Here is an 18,374-nt window from a genome sequence, read left to right on the forward strand (position 1 = left end):
TCCCAAATGACCGTGGCCTCAGGGTGTGCCCCAGAGCGGCCGCCCAGATGCTCTCCGGGCCACCGGCAGCCGCCCCCTACACCATCTTCGACGGGATCGGGCCTGCGGGCCTGCGCCGCACGCCGGGTCGCCTCCCAAAGCAAACCAGACACAAAGGACAGGGAAAGGGTGGTAGCGCGGCAAGGCCTGTGCTTTATTGTGGGTCAGTCTGAAGGTGCAGGTGCAGCCCAGCCAGCCCAGCCGCAGCAGGCCGCGCAGCCCCGGGCCAGCTCACGGGCGCCCGCGTGGCCGCCATCGCCTCACAACGGGAGCCCCGGGTGTGAGGGCCCGGGGTCAGGGCGTCTTCATGCAGGCCAGGCGGGCGGGGTCAGTCGAGCTCAATGGGGCTGCTGTCGTCCTGACTGTCGTCGCCCTCCTGCTCCGAGGCACCCATGAGGCTGCTCAGAAGGTTCCCTGGAAGCAAACGCAGGGGCTGTCAGGGGCACGGCGGCAGCACTCAGTCAGCACCCCCTGCCTGGGGAACCCCACCTTCCATGGTGCCGTGTTCCGGGGCCCCCCCGCCGAGTCTCTGGGAAGACTCAGTGTGCCTGCAAGGCCCTGGCAGCTGGGGAAGGACCCTGAGGGCCCATCTTGGGGGACAGAGCACGGCAGCCTGACAGCTGTGGAGAATCGTCAGCAGAACCACGTCACGGGGAGGTCACCGTCGAGCGGGCACGCGGGTGTACATCACACGTGTACATCACAAAGGTCAGGACGCGTTCACGTGCAGATATGGTGACCACTGTCCCCCCCAGGCTGCCACCACTGACACTTTTATTCAAAAAACAATGATTCAATACAAACTCAGGAGATGAGAAAGTCCCCTGAGGCCAAACCACCATGAAAAAAAATAAATGGAAATGTGAACGATGTTGTCTGGACAGACTCGGGCATGCAAAATCAGGTCCATCAAACAGGCCACCAGAAGCCTGGGTGCCAGAAGGGGCAAGTCTGAAGTTCTGGTGGGAAATGAATAGGCACCAAGCGTCAGGACACCCATGGCGAGGCTTGAGGGCGGGGCGTCACGCCCGAGAGACGCCAATTCACACAAATACCACCTCGGCTTCAGATGCACGCAGCCCCACCCAGGCCCAGATATGGCAGGAGTTCCTTCCACGAGACAAATCCAGACACAGTTTACAAGTAGAAAGTCCAACTGTGTATAACAACTTTCAAAATCATCTCAGACCAAAGACCTTTCCACAGAGCGTGGTATGGCTCAAAGGACACAAATGCCCAGCCAGGCCAACCCTGCCGGGCCCACGAGGCAGGGTGCCCACCTGGATTTGGGCAGTAGGGTGGGAGCAGCATCACCAAGCTTTGTGGGACAAGCCCCCACCTGAACCTGTCACCTGGGGGCCACCTCAGCTCCGGCAGGAACACAGTGCACAGTGCAATCAGTGTGGGGGACATGTATCCTTTACATAGATCAGCCATCTGATTCTGCAACGTCATTTCCAGAAGGAAGCTGAGGAAGGGAGCCTCAATGCTGCCTGGCCGCATGAGACCTCTCAACGGCAAGACCGGTTTAAGTACGAGTGGGTGAACGATGAACTCTGTGAAACAGGATCTACTCAAAAATCCCACCACATTCAGGCTCACAAAATCCATGTTCAGATGAATGACTAAACTGGCCGTTGGCTGGCAGAGGGAAGAAGTCCGTACAAGACCGCGGGGAAGGCCACACCATGTTGCCAGGCTAGGCAGATGAGGGGCAGAGGCCTGGCCTCCAACACGCACCAAGACTAAACCATGAAGAAATGGACCATCTGAACAGACCAGTAACAAGTAAGGAGACTGAATCCATCATCAAAAATTCCCAACAAAGAACGGCCCTGGCCCTGACAGTTTTACTGGTGAATGCTACTCAACACTTAATAACCAACACCAATCCTTCCCAAACTTTTCCAAAAGAATTGAGGGGGAGGGAGCGCTTCCTAACTCATCCAACACGGCCAGCAGAACCCCAGAGATACTACGAGAAGATCACAGACCAGTATCCCTTGTGAACACGGAGGCCAACACCCTCAACAGACCACTGGGAAACAGGACTCGGCAGCACATTAAGGACGACGCACCACCAACAAGCGGCTTTATTCGTGGAAAGCACAGAGGGCTCCCCGTGAGAAGCCGCCAGTGTGACGCACCGCGTCAGCAGAACGAGGGGAAGCCCACACGATCGTCTATCTCAACTGCTGCAGGAACAGCACTTGACCAAACGTGACGCTCTCGTAAAAGCACTCAATAAGCCAGGAACAGGAGGGACTGCCCCCCACCCCCCAACAGTACCCGCCGTCTCTGAAAACCCCATGGCAACTGTAATCTTCGGTGGTGGAAGACTGCTAACTCCTCCTCGAGGAGCAGGAGCAAGGGGAGGGTGCCTGCCCTCACCACCTCCAGTCCACACGGTACTGGCAGCCCCGGCCGTAGCAACCAGGCACGAGGACGAGGGAAGAGGCATCTACAGTGGAAAGGAGGGAGCAAAATGATCTGTTTGCATATCTTATATGCAGAAAACCCTACAGACTCCACAAAAAAGTTGTTAAGAGTAAATGAATTCAGCAAAATAATGGGATACAAAGTCAGCATGTGAAAATCAGTTGCATTTCTTTACGCCAGCAATGAACAATCTGAAAAAGAAATCATAAAAACATTCCATTTACAACAGCATCAAAAAGAATGAAATACTTAGGCACTAACCTTAACCAGGGAGATGAAGGACTCACGAATGAAAACCACAGACCACCAGGGAAAGAGATTAAAGTCATAAACAAATGGAAGTCCTTCCCAAGTCTGTGGATTGGAGGACTTGACATGCTGCAAAGACCAGTGTCACCCACAGCCATCCACAGATTCAATGCAGTCCCTGTCAAAATCCAATCTCTTGTTTGCAAGAAAAGAAAAGCTCATCCTAAAATGTATATGGAATTGCAATGGACCCAAACAGCCAAAACGATCTTGAAAAAGAACAAAACTGGAGGGATCGCATTTCCTGATTTCAAAACTTACTCCAGAGTGAGCACAGCAGTGTGGTGTGGGCACACAGACACAGAGACCCACCGAACAGAACAGAGAGACCAGAAATAAGCCCACATGCAGAGGGGTCAAACCATCTCTGACAAGGGCTTCAAGACCACTCAGGGGGAAGGACAGTCTCTCCAGCCTATGATGCCAGGACACTGGACGTCCTCGAAAAGAAGGATGCTGGACCCCTACACCTCACACCATGTAACAAAACCCTCTAAATGGATCAAGGATCTCAATGTAAACCTGAAAACAGTAGAACTCTTAGAAGACGACACGGGGCAAAAGCTTCACCACACTGGGCCAGACAAGGACATTATGGATGGGACACCAAAGGCATGAGCAGTGGAGGAGAAACAGATAAACTGGACTTCATGAAAATTTAAAATTCCATGCATCAGAAGGCAGTACCTACAGAGAGAAAAGGCAGTGGAGCGTGGGGAAGGGTGAGCAGGCTGAGCACAGGATTTTCAGGGCAGAAACCACTCTGCAGAACTCTCTAATGGTGGACACGTGTGTCTAGACCTATACACGTACAACATCAAAAGTAACCCCGACATAAACCATGAACTTCAGGTGTCCATGTAAGGTCATCAATTCTAACAAAGTCACCACTCTGATGGGGGCGCCGGTAACAGCTGTGAGGGGGCATGGGCAGAAACGGATATTCTCCATACCTTCCTCTTTATCTTGCTGTGAAGCTAAAACTCCTTTTACCTTTTTAAAAAAATTCATTTATTTTAGAGAGTGCACATGAGCAGCGGGAGAGGCAGAGAATCCCAAGCAGACTCTATGCTGAGTGTGGAGCCCAACACGGAGTTCCATGTCAGGACCCTGAGATCATGACCTGAGCCAAAACCAAGAGCCGGATGCTCAACCAACTGTACCACCCAAATGCCCCGCTGAAACTGCTTTCAAAAAATAGTCTTTAAAAAAAAAAAGAGGCAATCCACAGGATGGGAAAAAATGTTCAGGAATTTTATATCTGATAAGGGATTAGTATCCAGTATAGAGAAATCACCAACCTGGTTCAAAAACAGGCACATGACTTGAATGGACACAGAGACATACAAATGACCAATAAGCACAAGAAAAGATGCTCAACATCACTAACCGTCAGGGCGATGTGAATCAGAGCCACGGTGAGACCCTCACACCCACTACTGAGGCACAGACAACAGCAAACGTGGGCGAGGACACGGAGAGACTGGAGCCCCGTGCACAGCTGGCGGGATGGGAAACGGGGCTGCTGCTGTGGCAGGCAGGCTGGCAGCATCTCACGAGTTAAACCAGATTTCGACGTGACCCAGCAATCTCACCTCAGGGTGTGTTACCCAAAGCACTGGATGCAGGGGCTCAAGCAGATGCACGCAGCCCCACGTTTACAGCAGCACTATGGGGTGCACCAGAGAGGAATGGACGAACACAGTGTGGTCCATCCACACCGCGGGGTATGACCCGGCCTTCTAAAGGAAGGAACCACCCCTGCCCCCACGGGGACGAGCCAGACACGGAAGGACACGCACGGGGTCCCCGCTCCCACGAGGTCCCGGAGTCGTCAGACTCACGGTCACAGATGGCAGACGGCGGGGCCGGGGCTGGGGGGGCGGGTGGGGGTCCGTGCGTCACGGGGACAGGGTCTCCGTGTGCAGGATGGAACATTCTGGAGGCGGACGGGGGGACGGTGCCCCTGAACTGGATGCTAAGAAATGGTTAAATAGCAAGTTTTGGGATACGTGTATTTTACCAGAATAAAAAAAGAAGAAATCCACCTTGATTCTATGGCCAAAGGAGAGGGAAGCCCTAGGGCCGACAGGACCCTCTCAGGCGTGTCTGGGAATCTGCTGAAGGACCTCGAGGCCAGCCAGAGACACGGAGCCTCGGGAGAGCGCCACCGCACGCCGGGCAGTGCCAGCGGAGACAGCGCCCCGGGGGGAGGCCAGGGTGTGAGGCTGCCACGCAGGCCCCGCTCCCACCCCGCAGGCGCCCCCCGCTCCGGCCTTACCGAGCAAGCCCCCGTAGGAAGAAGTCTGCTTGGGCGGCACGCCGAAGAAGAGCTGTCCTATCCTGTCGAGGTACTGGAAGAGGACGGGCACGGGGTCACTGTGGAGCCAGAACACGCCCCATGCGCAAGACCTCCCCCACGCTCCTCTCCGGGGGCCGCCCGGGGACGGAGGACTTCTCTTGCTCTCCGGCTGCCGCCCCCAGCCTCTCACCTCATTGTACATCGGGTCCCGCCGCAGGGACGGCTGGTACTGCTCACACAACACCGTGAATACGGTCAGTTTGCCTCTGAAACAGGAGAACAGCGGGGCCCAGCTCTGTCTCCACGTGAAAATCAGAGAGAGCCGAACAAGAAAAGCACACGTGCACACGCCCCGAAACACATGGGAGACTCACCCGTCTACAGCCAACAGCAGAAACCAGATGAAGTTGAGCAGAGGCTGGACGAACGGAGGGCCGTTCTCGATGGACGGGTGCTTCTGTGTGTACGTTGTGAACACCACCGATGCGCTGCTTTTGTTTTTTAAACAGAGAAACCTGGAAGCAACATCCTAGTAAGTGGGCAACTGATGCAGAATGCAGCGGCATTTCTACAGGTGCTCAGGTGAACACGGCATGCCGGATGCCTCCAGGGGCACAGAAAGCTGTCCAACAGCCTCTGGGCCGCGCACCTGCACCGTCCCAGAGCTCCGGCAAACCGAGGACCCGCCGGGCCAGGCTCGGTGCTCAGACAAGCTGCGCCGCCCCCCTCCCGTGAGCAGGGCACCTCCTGACTGCCACAGTTGATAGGTGAAGAGATGAAGCTTCGGAAGGTGACAGTGTCCAAAGGCAGCAGAGCTCGGACACTGCAGGGAGTTGTCGGGACTACAGCCTGTTTGCACCTGTCAGGCCCCTGCCTACGTGAGCAGTGAGCCCAGGGGTCCGTGGGAACAAGGCTGCAGGCCCCAGGTGCTGTGCCGGGCAGGGGACAGGCTCTGTTTTCTGCCCCAGGGGGACATCTCCACAGCTGGACCATCTGCACTGGGGGCCTCCACCTTGTTAAGCTATAGGAAGGGACCGATGGCAAGGTGCCTGGTGGTTGCACATGATCCCGTCCGGTCCAGGGACTCTGTGCACCATACACCCCACAGCCCGGGGCAGGGAGCGCTGGGGTCTAAGAAACGTCTGTTTCTGAGTTGCAGATGCCAGCAACGCGCCGCTGTGCAGCAGAGCGTGGAAGCTCTGAGGTGCTGTCGAGTGCATACAGTGAGCGTTCTGTGACCCCAACCCCTTGAAATTCCTAAGACATTTCCTATTCCGATGCCCGGCCACCAAACTGGTATGTGTCTGCGGGAGGAGCACACGCAGGAGACGCCCGGAACTCGGGCCACAGACCCCTCCCGTGTGCTGTGTGTGTCAGCACCACCCAGGCCTGCTGCGGGCAGGGAGAGGAAGCAAGGAGGCCTGATGGAGTGGGGACGGACGCTCGAGATGTCCGGGAAGCCAGGCGCAGCCCTGGAAAAGCTTCAAAAGCATGCGCAGTCCCCATTCCAAGACACCTTGTAAAATTTATTAAATATGCACGCCCTATAAAAAATAGTGGCTTGACGCTAAGAAAGCCAAAAACCTCTAAGAGGTACCATGAGAAAACAGACACTGGGGAGTCACAGCAGAACGCTAATTCCGGACACTCACTTCCGCAGCCGCCTGGGAGAGCTGAGAGGGACAGCATGTCCCATGCCGAGAGGTCTGCAGCAGGGTCACAGGGCAACAAGGCCAGGGGACGAGGGACGGACCCGGACAGCCATGGAGCACAGATGGGACCGAGTGAGCGTGGGTACCTACTGTAGCACAGCCTGGGCCACGAACATGTCCACCTCGCTGCGGAAGCCCCTGGAGGTCGAGTACTCCACCAGCATGTGGGCGCAGCCTTCGCCGTCCGCAGAGTGCAGGAAGTGGTACCGGGACTCACAATAGTTCTGCTCTACAAAGGGAAGGGGGACACTGATGAATATGCACGTGTCAGTGCGCCGTCCCTGCCCCCACCCTCCTACCCGCACACAGGGCTCCACCACCGCGTCAAGTTCAGCGACGCAGGAAGCTTTCGGGCTAATAGCACCACAGTGCCTGTCTGCTCCAACACTCAAGGTGTTTTTAAGCGTTTCTCTTTTTTTAAAAAATGACCAAAATCCCAATCTTCTCAACATCAGTAAGTGACTCAGGCTGTAAACCTACTCTCCCCACTCATCACTGAAAAATCTACCTGCTCCCCCTCCCCCTCCACACTGAGGACTCAACACCCCAGCCCCTCCTTTTCCGGCTGCCACAGCTAAGTGGGTGTGCTCCGCATCCGACAGAGCACAGGACGCCCAGGGTGGCAGCTGTGCCGAGGCAGAGACCCAGCCCAGGCCGAGCTACCTCCCAGACCACCTCCCCACACCCTGGCCCATCTCCTGGAGCAGACAGGATCACGCCCCTGTCCTGCTCACAAGCTACCTGGTTCCCACGCCTTTCCAGGGCTCTGGCCCCGGGCCCCTGCTGCCTGCCACCTTCTACCGGGAACACCAGCTCTCAGGGCCCTGCATGCCGCCTTCAGGAACGCAGAACAATTTGGAGTCAGCATTTCTTTGTGCACCTGTGCTGCCTCTCCTCTCTCCCTCAGACCCCCCAGAATAACCTTTTGGTTTTAGAGCATCCTATGAGAAGGGAAATTGGGCAAAACGACACCCATGTGCTCTGGCCCAGCACAAGGCTCCCTCCAAGAACTGGACTGGAACCCACCCTGGAGCAACTCGGGCATGCTGTGGGCCCGGTTCCAGACCAGCACAACAAAGCAAGTTCTTCGACAAAGCAAATCAAACTTTCTGGTTTCCCACTACACACAGAAACTATGTTTAAGCTACACTGGAGTCTGTTAAGTGTGCGGTAGCCTTATGCCCAGAAACGCCTTAAGAAATGCCTGATGGCTAAGGAATGCTAACATCACCTGAGCTTTCAGGGAGTCATAGTCTTTTTTGCTGGTGGAGGGTCTTGCCTCGTCATTGATGGCTGCTCACTGATCAGGGTGGTGGCTGCTGAAGGCTGGGGTGGCCGTGCCAAGTTCTTAAAATCAGACAGCACTGACGTTTGCGGCCCTGATGGACTCTTCCTTTCATGAGGGATTTCTCTGTAGCGTGGGATGCTGCTGGACAGCATTGTACCCACAGGAGAACTTCTTTCAGCCTGGGGAGTCAGTCGTCTGACACCCAGCTGCTGCTTTATCAGCTCAGCTCGTATGAACCTCTGAATTCTTTGTGGTCACTTCAACAGTCGTCACAGCATCTTCACCAGAAGTGGATCCCATCTCAAGAAACCAGTTTATTTGCTCCTCCATAAGACGCAGATCCTTGTCCGTTCAGGTGTGAGATGGCGGCAGTTCGGTCCCACGTTCAGCCTCCACTGCTGATTCTAGTTCTCTTGCCGTTTCCACCATATCTGCAGTGACTTCCTCCACGGAGTCTTGAACCCCTCAAACTCGTCCACGAGGGTTGGAATCAACGTCTATCAAACTGCTGTCACTACTGGTATTTTGATCTCTTCCTATAAATTATGTTCTCAGTAACATCTAGCATGATGAATCCTTTCTAGAAAGTTTTCAATGGACTTTTCCCAGAGCCATCAGAGGAATCACTATCTATGGCGGCAATAGCCTTATGGAATATATTTGTTAAAGAATAAGACCTGAAGGTTGAAATGACTCCTTGATCCTTGGGCTGCGGAATGGATGTTGTATCAGGCATGAAAACAACATTTATCTTGCAGCCCATCTCCAGCAGAGCTCTTGGGTGACCAGGTGCATTGTCAGCAAGCAGTACTATTTTGAAAGGAATCTTTTTTCTGAGCAGTAGGTCTCGACAGTGGGCTTATTGTTCAGTAAACCATGTTGTAAATAGATTCACTGTCATCCAGGCTTTGTTGTTACGTTTATACAGGACAGGCAGAGTGGATTTAGCCTAATTCTTACGGGCCCTGAGATTTTCAGAATGGTAAATGAGCATTGGCTTCAACTTAACGTTACCAGCTATATTAGCCCCTAACAAGAGAATCAGCTCGTCCTTTGAAGACAGGCGTTGACTTCTCTCTAGGTACGTAAGCCCTGAAAGCCCTAGACGGCATCTTCTTCTATCAGGCTGTTCCATCGTCACTGAAAATCTGTCGAGTGCAGCCCCCTGCAGTAATGACACCAGCTAGATCTTCAAGGTCATTTGCTGCAGCTTCTCGGTCACCATGCACTTTTAGTTTATGGAGAATACTTCTTTCCTAAAAAACCTCACGAACCAGCCTCTACTAGCTTCAAACCCCTGTTCTGCAGCCTCCTCACCTCTCAGCCTTCATGGAACTGAGGAGAGTCAAGGCCTCGCTCTGGATCAGGCTTTGCCTTAAGGGAATTTTGTGGCCGATCTTCTATCCTGACCACTCAAACTGTCTCCACATCAGCAATAAGGCTGTTTCGGTTTCCCATCATTCATGTGTCACTGGACTAACCCTTGTCACGTCCTTCAGGAGCCGGTGCTTTGCGTTCACTACTTGCTGTTTGGTACAAGAGGCCTGGCTTTCAGCCTACCTCAGCTTTGGACAAGCCATCCTCACTGAGCTTAACCATCTGTAGTTTGTTATTTAAAACGAGAGATGTGGGACTCTTCCTTTCACTCGGGACAGAAAGGCCACTGTAGGGTCATGAACTGGCCCAATTTCAATATTGTTGGGTCTCAGGAAACAGGGAGGCTGGAAGAAGGGGAGAGACGTGGGACCGGCTGGTTGGTAGAGCAGTCAGCACACACACATTTATCGGCGAAATTCACCCTCTTCCATGAACGCAGTTCCTGGTGCCCCAAAACCAGGACAATATCAGAGACCACAGTCACAGATCACCGTAACAAGTTATAATGAAAAAGCCTGCGCTGTCGCTAGAACGACTGACTGTGACATGGAAACACCAAGTGAGCAAGTGCGGTTGGAAACGTGGCACCAGCAAGCTTGCTCAAGGCAGGGCCGCCACAAGCCCTGACTTTGTAAAACGTGCGCAACAGAGGGACGCCTGAGTAACAGAACGCCACACACAGCCAACATGCCAAGAGGAGGCGAGCCGCAGATGGCAAACCAACATGGCGGCAGGTGGCTCCGCCCCCATCGGGGGACACACCTCCCTGGAGGTCCCGCAACCTGGGCCTGCCCCCGGGCACCACAGCTCGGCAGACATCCCTAAGCACAGCCTCCAGACACTGTGGACACTGTGGAGGACGGGACGTGGAATCTGCACTTCTCTCCCTTGGGGTTTGTGCCTCAAGCGCTATGTGTAACTGCGGTCTCTTGAATTTTAAAATCGTCCCATTAAACATCCATGCCTTACAGCTGGCTCTTAGCCAGCGAGGGCTATGAGGGACTCTTGAAGCGTTTTCTGCTTCTTAGCCACAGACACAGGGTCATGCCCCATTTTCTTCCTGGCGTCTCCCCACACGCCCCACAAACACAGACCGGGCATAATGGTGCCAAATCAATGCTCGCTGACAACAGAGGCTTGCCACAGGCGCCGCCATCCCCCTGCACGTGCAGACTCAGCGCCCCTGGAAGACAAGGCCAGGGCACCCCCGCCAGCCTGGCAAGCACAGATGGCCTCCCACCGAGGTCAGTGAACAAGACACACCAGTGTCCTGTGGGCGGGACAGACAGAAAATACACGGGGACCATGCTAGTTGGGCAGGCCAGGGTGGCGGGCTGAGGCCAAGTCCAGAGGAGCAAGGCGCCCACAGGGAATGTGTGCCCGAAGAGGGAGCCCACGATGGCGACGGCCACAGCCTCGGCCTCGAAGCATCAGCTGTTCGTTTTCAGGCCCCACGTGCTTCTTGGGTAGGGGTGGGGGAGGGCTTCCACTGCACCCTCCAAGGAGCATTTCCTTGACTGTCTAACCTTTGAATTGACATCTGACCGTTTTCTCGTCATGTCCCTCCAGGGTGAGGGTAGGGCTGGCATGCCAGCATGCAGGGGATGGAGAAACCTCCCGCTTCGTGGGTCACAGCGGGTGGGGACACACAATGGAGTGAGCACCGCTGCCCACAGATGCTCACACGGCTGGCTTCCCAGCATGAACAAGGGCTGGGTTCATGGCGGGTGCCCACCACAAGCAGGAACGCGCCCTGAGCCTGCTGACTGTGGAGGAGACAGACCTGTCTGACCACTGTGCCACTTGCTGCGAGCAGGCTGTTTCCAGGAGGAGCTGTCACAGACATTCTGGTAGAAGGTTGCCCCCAAGTGAAGGAGGCTGCCCCTCTGCTCCCACCAAGGTACCTGCCCACCATCACCACCCCTTCACCTACCCCCTGCCCAGCGTACGGTTGGACCCCCCCCACGAAGGCTGACGCACTGTGAATGAGCTGCCTGCAAGGTGCTCACCACATAGGAGACAGCGCTTCAAATTCTCCTGGACAAATGCTGTTCAGGGCACCCAACCAAATGCCTTTTCCTGTGCCTGAGAGCAGACTCAGAGCTCAGGATGGAAACCATACCCAGGAACTGCCAGGATCCCCCCTTCATGGACTGAACAGCCCCCACAAATGCTTATTCAGAAGCTCAGATAAATGTGAAGAAAACACAGAGCAGGGTGCCATCAGAGGGCTGGTCTGGGGAGGATGTCCCAGAAAGGAGGCTGGTGTGGGTACGGTGAAGGCCCACAGGCAGGAAGGGCCAGGCCGGTGGAGAGCAAAATCTCCGCTCCTTACTTCCTGTGGCCCATGAGTTCACCCGATTAAAGTGGCTAACACAAATAAAAGCCACGTGGGGCATAAAAAGGAACAGCTGTTCCTGGGATGGCTGGCACCCGCCCCGAGAGGTGCTGTCTGCACAGGTGCCCCCGGCCTACCTTTCCACAGGGTGAGGGCCAGCAGCTGGTGGAGCCGGGGGTGGCCCAGTTTCCCAGATCCTCCACTGGACCACTTCAGGGCTCGAGACACAAAAGCCACTCGTTCTGGAGAATTTGGGTCCATCAAACTGAACAGTTTGGCCAGATTTTCTAAAACAACACAAACACAAACTCTTACCCAAAGAAACACGCTGCTGCTCGGCTCTCTGGATGCTCTACCTTATAGACATTCACCAAAACAATTACTTCACTTCAAAACCTGGGAATTGGCATGCCGGGGTGTCCTTATCACGCACCCTCCCACACCCAGGGCCCCCCCCCCAACCGACCTCTCAGCTGCAGAGCCAGCAGCCACATGCTCTTTTGTGGCCTCACGGCTCAGCCTGTGTCGGGGAGCTGGGTGGGAGGGGGCGCTCTAGCAGGGAGCTGGCCCGCAGAGGAGCAAGACCTGGGCAGGTAGGTAACATGCTGGGGTGCAGAGGCGGGGAGCAGGCCCCTCCTCCATCCCTCTGGCTGGGCAGCTCCTAAGAAGGACTTCCCCCATTGCACATTTACCACATGGGGCAGGCTGGCAAGCCAGGTCTCCCGGACAAACCAGAGGCCACCGTCCGCCACAGAGAGTGCGCAGGGGTGTCATGTTCCACATGCGAAGGTACCTCATGCACAGTAATAAAGCCTCACCCAGCAGCTCATCGGCCACCTCGACTTCTGCCTTCTCCAGCGACTCTAAGACCAGCATGGACAAGTCCGCAGCACTGTTTTGCTATAAAACATGGAAGTGAGTAAAAATCACAAAAACAGCTCTGGCTTGTTCTCAGAAGCCAAAGCTGGATGGCCACTCTGGTTTCCAGCTAACAACGCATGGTGGACCGAAGCTAAGGACACTACTCTGAGCCCAGCGCTCACTCGGCAGTGCAGCCTGAAGGACCAAGACCCCAGCTGCACGTGCAGCACCCAGCTCTCTCAGTGGACACTCGCCCAGCTGTGGCCAGTGCCAACAAGGCCTCTCCCTGGACGGTCCTTTTCCAACCCGCAGGCCCCAAGCAGGGAAGGGGACAAGGCCCCTGCGTACTTGGCCGTGGCTGAAGAACAGCAGTGCCCCTGAGCACATGAGTTCCCGCGCCTCTGTGTGCTTGCTCTGTGACATGTATCTGTGAGAGAGAGAGAGAGAGAGAGAGAGAGAGAGAGAGAGAAAGAGAGAGCAGAGCCCCAGTTAGGTCCAGTTAGGCAGATGCTCCACCACACACATCCTCCAGAGTCTGACATACCCTGTTAATGACGTTCGCCCAGCCCGATGGCTATAGTTTGGAGATTAAATGCTAAAGATAAAACGTTTGCATCAACATGAAAGCTTCATAAAGCAAACAATCCCGTACACGGGCACGCAGGCGCCCAGGCCTCCTACCAAAGATGGAGTGGAGCTGTGTTCTGTTTCCAGAGGCCCACCGCCTCACCCAGTGGTCACAGCACCCTGCCCCCCTTGGAGTCTGTCCAGGCTCCACGCTGGGGTGCTCCACGGCCCAGGCTGCCCTGGTACACACGGAGTCCCAGCTGGCAGAAGCTCGGACCTCAGGGCACAAGCAGACCTGTGCCCTACATCTGACAGCAGCGCCCGCAGGGGATGTCGTCTGTGCCTCAACAGGCCTGGAGCAGCTCAACGGTTTCAGCAGGACCCAGAGAAAGGCTGGTTGACTTCCATCTTGAAGCACAGGCCTGCCCGGGTGGTAGGAGCTGCGTGAGGGACAGAGCAGCACACTGGGGTCCATCAGAGAACCAAGTTCAAGGCTGCGCTCGGGGGTTGGGACAGCAGGAGCTCCAGGACGGAGACTCTCGGGTGGGGGACAAGGACACACACGCACGCAGCACCCACTGCGATGTCACTGCGGTCCCCACCCCCCAAAAGCCCCTCCGGCCTGCCTCACTTTCCCACTTTGAGCACATTTCTCAGTTTCCTGAACTGCAGAGACAGAAACACAGAGCAGCCAGAGCCCAGCAGCTAACTCAACACAGACCACGGGAGGATGGTCCACCTGCAACAGACCCCGTCCAGCGAAGCACAGCTGGGTGGGAGAGAAAGTCAACAGCAGAAAGTGGCTTCCCAAAGCACAGGCGGAGCTAGGCACAGGTGGTGCCGGACGCTCTTCACTGGCTGGAATTTAACTCCATGATCATCAGAAAAGAAATACAACCCCTCAAGTCTGTGGCTCACAGTTAAGACACAACCTATTAAAGACACTAAAGCAGCACGGAGGTGCTACCAAGACAGGCAAACACCAAACACACGCACCTGGGAGCCCGTCTGCAGCTCACCCGGACCAACGGGTCAGGTGGGAATGCAAGCGCTTGGCTGTTCAATTAACCACAGAAAAGGTATTTTCTTCAAAAAGGTTCCACAACCAGACACCGCCCGCCCCCCCTCCCCCTGCCCAGGAGAACACAACCCCATCACAGTCATCCACAGGGGAACCCAGCTGGCCCAGACAGAGCCCCAACAGAAGACGCCATCTGCTGGGCAAGGGGGTGGGGCTGGTGAGAAGAACCTGCACCCCCAGAAGGAAAACCACCAGCAGCCTGCAGGTCATCTGCACAGCCTGTGGTTTCTGCAACAGCGCTTTTGAGAGCCATCCCTCTCTCTCTCCTTCGAACACGCGCACACACACAGCCTACACCCACACCAACCCAGCTCATCCCAGTCTGGTCCTGCTGGCAGCCGCCCTGCACATGACCTGGGGCCAGCACTGCCACGGACTGTTCTGGAAAGACAAGTATTCGGAGGCACACCACCTCATGCTGCCACTTCCATGGATGTATAGGCACTTATCCCAAGTGACAATCTTGCCAGCATGCTGCTACTTACAAAACACAGGACAGAACTCTACACTCCTCTGTCTGATGCACAGCAAGAGACCACCTCTCAGGACACCAGATAAAAGAAGCTGCTAACAAGCAGGTGACAGCAAATCACTGGGGTAACAGGGCCTGCTTTCAAGCACCCGCCTGGGGGCCCAAGGGGGGGCGGGGCAAAGCACCCCGTCCAACACTCTTCCCATCCAGGTGAAATCACCTGTTGCAGATCAAGGAAAGCCAAAAACAAACAGTGAAAGGCAACCCTGAGAAATGAACGTGCTTCTTTCTGCAGAACTCAGGGAATGGAAAGGAATTTAGTATCTGGGTCCAAGGCTCCGGGGGGCTGAGAGCAGATGGAGCAAGGACCCTCCAGCCCAGCACCATGCATGCAGCCCCCAACGGCAGGTGTACCTGCTCGGCGCACCTTGTGGGCACATGCTGGTGTCATCTGCCAGCCAACAACTGACGGGAGGGGGAGCAGAGGGAGAGGCAGACTCCCCACGGGGCTCAATCCCAGGACCCCAGGATCATGACTTGAGCCAAAGGCAGACGCTTAACTGACTGAGCCACCCAGGCGGCCCTGTAAGTTTTTCTTTTAAAAAATTTTTCTTCATTTAAGAGGCAAAACCACACAAATCTCAGAAAGGCCCCTGAGGGGGAGGCAGGCTGGCTGCAGAGGCCCTCCCGGAAGGTGACGATCCTAATACTGGGCCAAGTGGCCCTGTGGCCACCCCCGCAAAACAGCCATGGAAGCCAGAAAGGGGGTGGAGAATGACCGAGCGCCAATAAAGCAATAGGCCTGAAAGCAGACTCCCTCCTCGTCCTGGCGGAGAAAGATCTGAAGACACTGGGTGGCCACCCGCTGGCACCAGCACCACTGAATGGTCAGAGCCTTCAGCTGCGCCACCAGGCCTCAACTACTGCCCACACCCGAGGCATGCGCACGGAGTAAATCCAACCCACCGCACTGCCCAACCGCGTGGCCCCTTCTCCTTCAACTGCCGTGAAACACAATTAAAACAGTGCAATTTGGGGGCACCTGGGTGGCTTGGTGAGTTAAGCTTCTGTCTTCAGCTCAGGTCATGATCTCAGGGTCCTGGGATTGAGACCCCTGCTCAGCAGGGAGTCTGCTTCTTCCTCCCGCTCTGCCCCTTCCCTTGTTCGAGCCCTCGTGTGCGCACACGCTCTCTCTCAAATAAATACAATGTTAAAAAACAAAACAAAACACAGCAATTTGGTGAATGTACCCCAACAGGTAAGTAGGTAACAAGCTGTGGTCCATCCACAGCACAGAACACCACTGGGCAACAGAAATGAACTAATGCTTCACAAGTGGGTAAATCTCCAAATAATCATGCTGTACAAACTCAAGATGTGCAAAAAGAGGATATGATTCCACTTACAAAACATTCTAGAAAATGCAAATCAACCTATGGGCCACAGAGAGCACTGGCTGCCTGGGGCAAGGGTTGTGAGTGATGGATTCTGAGAACAGAGAAAAGAACCTTTTACGTTTTCGGTGATGGATGTTCTTCTTATCTTGACTGGGGGTAGTTTCATGGGAACATACATGCCAAAACGCACCAAACTGCACTTTTCATGTGAACACTTAAATACAGACACATATATTGATTTACAGAAAAACCAAGAATCTAGTATGACCCAGTGAATCAGACTCGTCCAGGAGCTGCACACCCAGGAGGGTCTCAACAGGACTGGAATCACAGGTCTGCAGGGACGGTCCCCTGGGAGTCAGGGACAACTCCAGGCTAGTTCAGCCAGGCCTTACGGATGGCCATGAATGCCACCATTAACTTTGTCCCCAGTGGGGCCCACGGCAGAGGATTTATTTTTCCCAACTCCCGAGCGGTGTAGGCGCACCCCAGATGCCCCAGGAGGAAGCCGAGGCTGGTCTTAGGTCACAGAGCACAGGTGGAATCCGAAGCCAAGTCAAGGCTGGGGTGGCAGAGAGCCTGCTTTCCATCACCACCCCCAAACATGGGCAGACAGACTTGCCTCTTCACAGCTCATCCCACAGGGCAAAACTGTCTCAAAACAAGAAACATTGTTTATTTTTGGGAAGATCCAGTTTCGCTGATTAATCAGCGGGTAAATACCTGCGTAGCAATCCAGAGAACAGCCAGCAGCACCCGGGCCAGTCTGGAGCGCTGGGAAAGCTCCCCTCACGCGGACTTCGGGCCGGTGAAGCTGCCAGGCGGAGGAGGCCTACGCCCAGCTGTGCTCACTCCTGCGCGGGCTTCGTCCAAGCCGCGGAGCCCGAGCATGGCCGGGACAGGACCTCGGAGTCCCCGCAGACCCTGGTCCATCGTCTCACTCACAGACATCAAAGCCTAGGCCTGAACGGTGCAAAGGCCCGCCCCAACGGCCCCTCAGTGCCCTACCACAACAGTTCGGGCAGGAAAGGCCCTCCACGGACCCGACTGAACCCCGACGGCTGTCGTCCAGGCCCATCCCAGCGAACGCCCCCCACTGCTCCGCCCGGACCGCCCAGCACCGCCGAGCGCCCCCCACGCGCGACGACGACTCGGACCACAGCAGCAGCGCGCCACAGCACAGCTCCCGTGACCGCGCAGCCCACGCGGGGATCGCCGCAGGCCACACAGCTGCCGACGCGCCGGAGCCGCGCGGAGAAAGCACCTTTGACTTCAGCGCGCCCCGCGGCAGTAGCCCGCGGCAGTACCCGCCCGGCACGCGCAGCGAGCCCCCCAGCGCCCCTGGTCCCCGGCACCCGCCGCGCTCTCCCAGCCCCCGGCCGCGCGGGTGCAGGCGCGGGGCCGGGCTCACGGACACGGCTGCTCCGGCGCGAGCCGCGGGGGCCGCGGGGCGGGAGCACGTTTCACCCGCACGACCGGACCGCCGGGGGCCGCAGACCCCGGGGCTCGCTCCAGGCGAGGCCGCGGACGGGCGGCGCCGGGTGGGGGCCCGGGGAGGGCGGACGGGGTCGGGCAGGGGGAGGCCGGGGAGGGGAGGCCGGGGAGGAGACGCCGGGCGGAGGCAGGGGCCGGGCCCGGCGTCCTCCGTCCTCCGCCTGCCGGCCGCCCGCCCGCCTGCTCCGACCGCCGCGGCGACAGGCAGCAGCGCGAGCCAACGGGGGCGCGGGGCGGCGCGGCGCGGCCAATGGGAGGCGGCCGGAGGCGGGGCGCCGGGCTCGGCGGAAAGCCCTGGAAGGCGGCGGCCGCAGCACCGCGGCTACCTGAAGAAGAGGGTCCGGTACATTTGGTGCGCCTCGTAGTAGTCGCCCTTCTCGACGCTGGCGCGTAGCTTGCCCTCCACGCGCTGGACCCCGCCGCGGTTCCGGGCGCCGTTCCGGGCGCTCTCCTGCTCGGCCATCGCCGCCGCCGCCATCGGGCCGGCGCTCCGCGCAGGGCTGACGCTGTCGCAGGCGCGGTCGGCAGCGCCTCTCGGCTTCCGTCCCGGCGGCCGCCCGACGCCCTCTACGGTGGCCCGCGAGGAGCCGCGCGCAGCTGGAGGCGGGCACGCCGGCGGGCGGCCACGTGACCGAGGGGCGGGGCCGCAGACCCTGCGGCGGGCGGCCACGTGACCGAGGGGCGGGCCGCGGGGCGGA

General features: G+C 56.9%; 1 protein-coding gene across 3 annotated transcripts; it reads right to left on the bottom strand.

Annotated features, from left to right (window-relative positions):
- Window positions 1–164: 164 nt before the first annotated feature.
- Window positions 165–18,299, bottom strand: GET4 (guided entry of tail-anchored proteins factor 4). Of its 3 annotated transcripts, none has more exons than XM_027612668.1 (9): window positions 18,003–18,299; window positions 13,014–13,092; window positions 12,623–12,704; window positions 11,942–12,091; window positions 6,892–7,030; window positions 5,464–5,604; window positions 5,280–5,355; window positions 5,069–5,141; window positions 165–453 (listed from the first exon to the last, which is right to left on the bottom strand). In XM_027612668.1, the coding sequence occupies exons 1-9, from the start codon at window positions 18,152–18,154 to the stop codon at window positions 368–370; spliced, it is 978 nt and encodes a 325-aa protein (XP_027468469.1). In that variant the 5' UTR covers window positions 18,155–18,299; the 3' UTR covers window positions 165–367. The 3 variants fall into 3 exon arrangements, with proteins under 3 accessions (XP_027468469.1, XP_027468470.1, XP_027468471.1); XM_027612669.1 differs by lacking the exon at window positions 18,003–18,299 and adding an exon at window positions 16,906–17,767; XM_027612670.2 differs by lacking the exon at window positions 18,003–18,299 and adding an exon at window positions 13,210–13,232.
- Window positions 18,300–18,374: the final 75 nt, after the last annotated feature.

Source organism: Zalophus californianus, chromosome 10 (genome assembly GCF_009762305.2).
Source record: "Zalophus californianus isolate mZalCal1 chromosome 10, mZalCal1.pri.v2, whole genome shotgun sequence".
NCBI classification, from domain to species: Eukaryota; Metazoa; Chordata; class Mammalia; order Carnivora; family Otariidae; genus Zalophus; species Zalophus californianus.